Genomic DNA, 9,251 nt, shown 5'->3' with positions numbered 1-9,251 from the left:
TTATGATCACACGTGGAATTAATTAAATAGTAATCCAATACAGTTTAAAATAACTTCAAATTTAATGCATTCGTTAAATACCCGAATATTCTGTGGTGATGAAACATCAATCACATTAAACTTCAGAATCGCGTATGATCAATTTATCATTGCATTCCCACTTAATTTCAACAAAAAATACAAAACACACATAAAGATTCATGGCCAATTTTATTTCACCAAAACATGCAATGTACATACAAACATAGCATCCAAAAAATCCCCAGCAATGAATCAAGGAATCTCACTATCACCAAATCACTTTCCATAAATAGATGTCATATGTTTATACTAACGTAATTAATTACACACGATTAACATAATTCAAAACAAAATCACTAGCAATATTTATTTTTTTTAAAAAAAACAAAAAAAAAAGAGAATTAAAGCAGAGTTGTTTTGTATAGGAATAGGATGTTGGTTCAAATCCATGATAGCAACATGTCGAAGGCGTGGTCCCTTCGAAAAAGGAACAAACTTCACAAATGATAGTAACGTGGGCGTTTGCTCCCCGGCAAAGACTGCTCCGAACTCGCCGACTTGTCCATGACCATTTTCATCGCCCTCCTCAGCCCCCCTAATCCGGCGTCGTTTTGGGCCCCGACTCGCACCCACAGCACGCTCTTCGTCCGCCCCCCCACCGTCGCCATCTCCGCCCTCACCACCTTCGCCTCGGCCGCCTTCAGCGCTTGTATCATGTCCACTATTATCTCCGGCCTGTCGTCGCACGACAATGCCGCCTTTATCAGCCCCGTGCTCTCGCATTGCGACACCTTCAGCTCGTCCGCCTCGTTCGGGTAATCCTCCTGCGCTGCCGCCGTCTTCTTCAGCTCCTTCACGCGCCGCACCGCTTCTCCCAGCAGGGAGGCCTTGTCTGTCTACGCAATTGGTAAAGTAACAAAGAATAAGAAAATTTTGTTAAAATAATGTTAATGGTGGGAACTATGAATTTCCATATATTATCATAAAAGGAAATTCTGTCTATTTCTATGGGAGTCATGGTTATTATAAGTAATGGGAGTCGTAATAGAGAAAATGAGAAAAATTAGTTAAAATAATGTTAATGGTGGGACCCATGGATTTCCGTAGGAAATTCAACTTATTTATGTGGGACGGAGGGATAATTTTTTAATTTTTAATTGTACCTTGATGGTGTTGGGGAGGATGGATTTGAGGGTGGCGATGTGGCCGTTAATGCGCTTGCGGCGGCGGCGCTCGGCTTCCTTGTGGCTGATGCTTGCGGCGACGGCTTTGGCTTCGGCCATGGATCTTGGGCTGAGGTTCGGATTGTCGGAGTTTGTCGGGGAACTCAACATTCCGACAACATCGTATGAATCTGAACAGGTCCCGAGTTCATAGAAACTCGGGAAAGAAAACATTTCTTCTTCTTCTTCTTAAACCTCACTTTCTAACAATCCAATAAAGAAAATGTTAAAAATAAAAGACAAGAAGATTAATTATCTGCAGTCTAATTTATCTTTTGTATGAGTTCGGTGAGAAAGAATGACTGAACTTACAGAGAAATATGTTGTGAGAGGAATCTGATGTGATCAGCAAATTCGATTCTTGGGGAAAGGAATCAACGAGGTTGATCTCGGTTGGATTTTCAAGAAAATATTGTGGAAAATTGTTTCTATAGATAGGCCTTCAGTGTCAAAAATTGTTGGCCAGATGAGTATATGAGATCTTCACTTGCATCTCCATTTATAGTAATTTTTTAGGACTACGAGGTTAACTTTGTGGCTTTTTAAGGTTATTCTCATTAATTTCATCATAAACTCAACTAGAAAAAAACAAAATAAAATAAAATAATTCGCTATATGTAAATCAATGTTATCATAGTTAATTCATGATCTCAGTATATCTGTTTAGTAAATGTGCGATTATAAATTAAACAAAGAACAAAAAATTGTGGCCACAAAAATATTCATGTTTTTTGGTTATTTTGATCATATTCAACTAACAAGACAACTACTTGTTCTCTCTAATTCACTCTTACTTAACAATATTGTATACTAAAATTTGTTTCGTGTATATTGTTCATGCATAAATATTATGTAGATTACTCTTAAAATGTGCAGCCACATCAGGGTTGGGGTATTGCGGGAGGCATTTCGGCCTCATACCACTAGAGAGACTGCAATGATCGGCCTTGTCTTGCACGTGCACCTGCACTACCTTCGTGCTTGCAAACCAATGATCAAACGCGTACATCTCACACATGTGTAACGCATGTAGATCAACGACATGCCCATTAAAAAACTTTATTTTGTTTTAATTTTAAATATTTTTGTCATTCGATAATTTTGTATTCTCTTTTTCTTTACCATTTTTAACAATTTTTTGAAATTAGTAGCATAAATTCTTTGATTACAATAATATGGATAAATTATCCCCTTGTAAATACTCATATTCTCACATTTCTCAACCCAATTCTTTCAATTCTCATTAAATTTTCTAAGTCTGGTTTAGTACATGAAATTTGAGTTATAGAATACGAATTGGAACCTTTAATTCCAAAATCAATGTTTGGAATCACAAAATTACTTGAAATGGAATTAAATTACAATTTCAATTATCTCAATTCTACAATTTGAATTCATATTTAAAGTGGATAATTGCAATTCCAAATTTTTATTATACGTTAGATACATTCATTGCGTTTACCCATAACACATATTGCACATATTGAACACATTACATGCATTACACACATTGTATACAACAGGGATGGTGAAACGGGTATTCTGCGGGTATCAGGTATACCCGATACCCTGAACACCCATAATTAAACTACCCGAACCCGCCATGTTTCCCACTACCTTCGAGTATTACTATCTCTATTCCTTGTTAATTGAATCATTTTTTTCGGAAGTTCCAAGTTAATAGAGTCTTTTCTATTATTGGAAAAAAATAACACTCTCGCATACTTTATTCTCTCTTCATCTTTCTTACTTTATTTACCCTCCACTTAATACATTATTTTTAATCTCAGTGCCTAAAAATAATGCCTCTGTAAACATGGAACGGATGAAATACTATATGAGACTGATTTTTTAATTGAAAAATGAATATATATTTAAAAATTGCTTCTGTAGTACAAGTAGGCCAACACTTGCAAAATTCTATATGACATTAAGCTGTTTTTTGAAAAATTCTAAAATTCAAGATTTTTTTTCTAATTTTGACATCATGACATATGCAAGTGAGATCTCGTTAAAATCTTTATAAAATTATCTTTAATTTGATATATGTTGGATAAAAATATAATTAAAATTAAGATAATTACAATCATGTAAAGCTTTGAGATATTTTTTCCAAGTTAGTTATAACTAACTTTTTATTAATTATAATTAATACCTATTATTGATATTTTCTTACATTATATTAATATTCGTGGCAGAATGATTCTATCTTAATTTATTAATCCAATATCTATCATTTAATTATAATTAGCCAATATCTATCATTTAATTATAATTAGCAATTTAATATTGAGTTAGCAATATAACACACTCTCATTTAATTATAATTAGCAATTTAATATTGAGTTTGCAATATAACGCAGTCCTAATACTCTATTTGTCAATTATAAATTTCTTGTTTTATGAATATATATGCCATGGTAAATTTAATGCACCAAAATAGAAGGTTGATTATAAAAACTCGAATGCCACTAATCCAAATCTTTAGCCAGAGATATCCCTTAATCAGCTTTACTCGTTTATTCCATAATCATCTAATTAAAGAAAATGGAGTATGAGAGAGAGATGAGGTTGTGAGAAATTGAAAGGAGGGCAGAGAATAACCAGAATAGAATAGGTTGGAGAGGAGAAGAAGCGGAAGTTGCCTATATTTCATGTTTTTGCAGTGACAAACAATTTTTGTATATCAAAATTCAAAAGCGCAATCATTTTCCGGCGCAGAATCGATTTGACAGCTCAACAATCCTTTCTTTCTTTTGGGGTCCCAATTTTCATTTGGTTAATGTACTAAACTTATTTTTGTTGCTTGGTTTAAGGTTTTAACAAGGATATTTGCAATTCTTAAAAATTACTTACTCCACTACTAAGTATTGCTGTAATTGTAATTATTGGTATATGTTGTGTAGTAATTAGCTATTTTTCTTTTTATTTTTGTGACAACTTACGCTAAAATGAGAAATCATCAACTGTGGCAAACTGATGTTTTGTTTTATTTTGTTTTGTTTTGTTTTGTTTTGTTTGTATATGTGGAAACTAATGTTTGATGATCAATTAAGTCTAAAAAGGGGTTTCTCTATAGTCTTTTATGACCACCATTTTGTCGTAGACCTTTTTTCTCATGGAATAGATAGCTCAGCAGAGGCTATTCCTATTTTAGTCTTCAAATTTAGGTATAGTATCAAAATTAATTTAAAATTAATACAGAATCAAATTAATACTAGTACTACTTTATTAATTTTGATTATGGTTTAATTAATGCGAATGCTGCCTCAAAATATTACTAATAAAGAAGCATTTCCATGCATGTTTAGTCAGTTTAGATACGTACATACTTCCATATTCCACTTAAATTTTTGTACCTCTGTTTCTAAAAAAGTTAAGTCAATTCTTTTTTATATTTATTTTTAAAAAATTATAATAAATAGATAAAGTGATCAAATAGTAAAATAAAAACAGAAATAAAATAAATAAGAGTTTCTCTACATTATTTTCGCTTTTAATTTACTATTTATTCACTTTAATTATTTATTATGATTTTTTCAAAATAAATACAAAAAGAAAATTACTCTACTTTCTCGAGACATACATATGAGCTGTGAGACAATAGAGGAAGTGCTGTATAAATGAGCTGCCTTAGTATGAAATGGTTAATGTGAAGGTCTCAATATACCATAAGTCCATAACCACACCTTTAAAATTTTTATACAATTGTTAAATAAAAAATAAAAGCAATTCCGATCGTCAGCACCGGTTAATGTGCCTACCGCTAAGTTGGCAATGTGAACGAAAAAGTCAACCAAATCAACCTCTAATTAAAATAAATCTCTATTTACAGAAGCAATTTATAGTGTTTTCTTTAAACACAGTTTATACGATAATTAAGATGTTACGCTAATAAATTAAATATTATAGTCATTACAATTTACAAGTATACATTGTGATAAGTGATTTTGAAATTTAATTACTGGTACTTCTGTCCTAAAATAATAGACTTATTTTATCATTTTGAATCGTCGCCAAAATTAGACTAGGTTTGAATATTAAAATATTCTAAAAATAATAATTCTAAATATCATTTAAAATGTAATCACACAATCCATTAGCACTACCTTTTTCCTTTCTCTTTTTCTTAATTACTTGTTCTCATGTCTCTCTTATTTTATTAATTGTATAACGTATACTCCAAATTTGTCTAATTTTTAAGAATAGATGGAATATTAAAATATTGCTTCGTCGGTAATCAATTGGTTAAATTAAAAAACAAAACAGATTTGGAAAACTATACGCACTCATAAATTATCGTTAATATTATTTCATGAAACAAAATGAACAAAATGTGAGTTCATGTTACTGCAGAAATTTGGAACGGAATTTGGTGGAGTGGTTGATTAATTTTTTTTGTGTGGGTTCTGAATGTGTTAGTCGATAACAGTTGTTAAAATGACTTTTTATGATAATTCAACTAAATAATAGTAGTAGGTTTTCTTATAATACATATATTATTACTGATAATTTTAATTAGGGCCAAGTGTAGTAATTTTCTTAATTATTTACGTGGTTGCTCAAATAATACTGGTTATGTTGATATTCACGATAGATCCACATTATCAACTTGTTGGTACAATTTGAGTAAATCTAATGAATGTGTTGGAATTACTATATAAGTATCCACATTGTAACAATATTTCACGAGAGAATTGAAATTACTATTAGTTCACTCCTTGTATTATAAACAGATTTTTGGATGGAATCATATGGATTTCTATCATGGTATCAGTGTGGGTCGTCAACTGTAGGCTAAATTTAACGAACTCTATTTAATGACTAAACATTATATCTAGGTTTTAAATTTGCATCAATTTGAGAAATGGCATGTCCAATCAGAAAAAAACCCAGTCCTACTACAAAAGTGGATTTTGAAGGATGTAATATTCGATAATGGTGTAAAGAAAGAACTAAAGCCTCATGGAAATTGTATATATTTGTCGATGTTACATCCAATGAAATGTTACTGTGATATTCAAGTTCAATTTGTATAGATAAATATAAGCATAGTAGTCAAAAGAAAGTAGAGAATGAATAAAGTGATGAATAAACATATTAGTACTCAAGCATGAATAGTTTGAGAAGTCCACACTAAGGAGACAAAAGGTAGTAGGATCATTGTCTCTTCCAAATTGTGTTTTCTCCATTTTTGACCAAAACATCTTCCTCTCTTCACCTTAAAGTGTTAAAGGCTTTGCAAATAAAGTCAAGTGGGAAGAAAATACTTTTTTGCTTCTTATGCAAAAGCCGACATTCCTTTGTGTGTTTCTGAGTTCTACTAATTCGTTTTTATTTTTTAAATCATCATCGTCTTGCTAAAGTTTTCTCGATTTTCCACATACCAATATTTCCTTTTCCTTTTCCTTTGTTAAAGTGTACATTGTGGTAATTGTGTGATAAATTTTTCTGGTCAAATTCAATGGCTCAGCTCATTTAGTCATTTTCTTGGATTCCTGCATTTTCAATAATATTGGAGAATTATTATAGGAGTTAATTGACAGAAAAAAATTTACCCATGGGAGTGGGACAGACACTTGCAGGTTTCTTTGTCTTGACATTGATTCACTTAAAATTTCAAGTACTCAAAAAATTACAAATAATAATATACATATAAATATTAATCCAATTTTCTTTGTTAATTTCTTCCCTTTTCACATTGGGCCATGCTGTTGGATTGCAAATGTAAAGCCCAAGTACAACCAAATTTCATAATTGATAATTAGCCCAAATTTGCAATTAAAAGTAATGATAATCATCAATTAGTTTGACGGAGTAGGGTGGGGTTAACCAGAAGAGCCCATTACGATCAATGAGCCCATTCAAGCACGTTCCATTTCACTGATGGACCGATCATGTCCCGAACTAGACAAGACCCGTGTGGTCATTTTGTATTTTGAAATAGATTCGGCCCAACCACAACTACAAAGTGGCTATATATAGATCCATGGCCCAAGTTGCATTGATTTAATGGGCCAATCAGGATGGACAGAAGTTCAGCTGTAAAATTCTAACATCTATATGGGCCATAAGATAATGAGCCCATTTCTAATTCATGAAATCCTATAATGTTTGTGATTTTTAATGGTTCAGCTTCTCACATTTGACCTTTTCTAATATTCATTGAGGTATTTCACTACATTCTGATTTAAAAAGTGGTAGTACAAAGTAACATAATAAATAAAAGTCAATTTCTCATAATTTCGATTATTCATTCAGTGCAATTTCAACCATAGAAGAAGCTTTAACATAGTGAGTATTTTTGAAGGGATAATGGGATACCATGTATTAGTACTGTATGTTACAAGATCGACTAAATTCAGTTATTGTAGTGATACAATATTTTTTTTATTAAGAGCTTCTCCAATGGCGGACGTCCGGTCGGACATCCGCGACGGGCGACCGGGACGTCCGCCATTGTAACGAAGGCACTCGGATACGGATATCCCGTATGGACGTTGCATGTCCTCGGACGTCCGGGCGACGGGCGGGTGGACGTCCACCATTGTGGCATGGGTCGGACGTCCGGGTCGGACGTCCGGTATTTATTTATTTTTTTAAAAAAAAAACTCTATATATACGGCTCGTTGAACTTTAAATACAATTCCGTTACGTAATTAAATAATTGTGATTTTTTTATTGCGGGAAGTCCTAGTGGGAAGGGCGGATTGTGCAGGGGAAGTCCTAGTGACGTGGCAGTGGGATGAGAAGTCCTAATGGCGTGGCAGAAGATATTTTTGGGAAGTTCTAGTGGATGTCCGAGTATGACATCCGTGCTTGGAGATGCTCCAATAATGGAAAGATTAGAACTAGAAACATTGCAAGGAATAAAATTAAGGGAAATAGTACACCATCAAATCAAAGGATTGTCGTGATCGTGGGGATGTACAAATTGGTCAGCGTTGAACGGTCCACTGTTTCTTCCACGTGCAAATGTACTTAGATTTCTTCCATTTGTTCACATATCTACTCATTTTTAATGTTTTTTTTACGAGTTAGGCCATCGATAAGAATCTCCACGATAGAGTGGCACCGCCACATCAAAATCATAAAATTTTTTCCACAGCTATAAAAATTTGTCTAAGTCAATAGTCGCTACACCACATCCATAAATCACATTATTTTATCAATTGTTAGTATATATTAATTGGATTAGAACAAAATTAATTGGACAAAAATAAATACTCCCTCCGTCCCTAACGAATATACACTTTGAGTTCGACACGAGTTTTAATACAAAATTGGAAAAGAAAGAGAGGGGTAGAGGAAAAAAAAAGTAATTAAAGTATTGTTAGTAGAGAATGAGTCCCACCTCATTAGAGTGAAAAGAGTTTCCAAAATTGAAAAGTGCATATTCTTGTGGGACGAACTAAAAAGGAAAGAGTGCATATTCTAGTGGGACGGAGTGAGTAGAATGGAATGGAATGGAATGAAAATAATGATTTGGGAATAGATTATTTATATAGATAAAGATTTTTAAAAAAATAAAAAATCTGGAGGCGGCGTCGCCGCAGCCCAGGACCCATCGCCGCGACCTCGCCGCATATGCGGCTCGCGCCTTTCCTCTCACCTCTGTCGCGCCGCCCCTCGTACTCGGCAATAGGGAGCCGCGGCGGCCGCCGGGCCTCCCCTATTGTGGACACTCTATAACCTGTCCCACATTTAAACCTCAAATTTCCTTCATGTCATCGTTCCTCTCATTTTCTGCACTAGACCACAAGTCCCAGTATGACAAGGTATTTATAGGAATATTTTGAAATTTTTTTAAAGATTGAGTTGGTGTCGTGGCTCCCTATAATGGACACTCTATAACCTGTCCCACATTTAAACCTCAAATTTCCTTCATGTCATCATTCCTCTCATTTTCTGCACTAGACCACAATTCTAAGTATGGCAAGGTATTTATAGAAATATTTTGTAATTTCTTTTAAGATTGAGTTGGGGTCCAGATCTGGCCAAAGCACC

At 33.5% G+C, this 9,251-nt stretch overlaps 1 protein-coding gene across 1 annotated transcript; it reads right to left on the bottom strand.

Annotated features, from left to right (window-relative positions):
* Positions 1 to 287: 287 nt before the first annotated feature.
* On the bottom strand, positions 288 to 1,696 carry LOC121776461 (transcription factor bHLH30-like). Its single transcript, XM_042173634.1, has 3 exons — positions 1,557 to 1,696; positions 1,185 to 1,447; positions 288 to 917 (listed from the first exon to the last, which is right to left on the bottom strand). The coding sequence occupies exons 2-3, from the start codon at positions 1,416 to 1,418 to the stop codon at positions 519 to 521; spliced, it is 633 nt and encodes a 210-aa protein (XP_042029568.1). The 5' UTR covers positions 1,419 to 1,447; positions 1,557 to 1,696; the 3' UTR covers positions 288 to 518.
* Positions 1,697 to 9,251: the final 7,555 nt, after the last annotated feature.

Source organism: Salvia splendens, chromosome 18 (genome assembly GCF_004379255.2).
Source record: "Salvia splendens isolate huo1 chromosome 18, SspV2, whole genome shotgun sequence".
Taxonomy (NCBI): domain Eukaryota; kingdom Viridiplantae; phylum Streptophyta; class Magnoliopsida; order Lamiales; family Lamiaceae; genus Salvia; species Salvia splendens.
This window is presented reverse-complemented; position numbering and strand designations above follow the sequence as displayed.

Bases quoted from the DNA above. Each gene is read 5' to 3' on its own strand.
- LOC121776461 (XM_042173634.1), bottom strand. From the start codon at position 1,418: ATGTTTTCTTTCCCGAGTTTCTATGAACTCGGGACCTGTTCAGATTCA. The intron at 918-1,184 runs GTACAATTAAAA...CCAATTGCGTAG, and splicing joins TCCTCCCCAACACCATCAAG to ACAGACAAGGCCTCCCTGCT.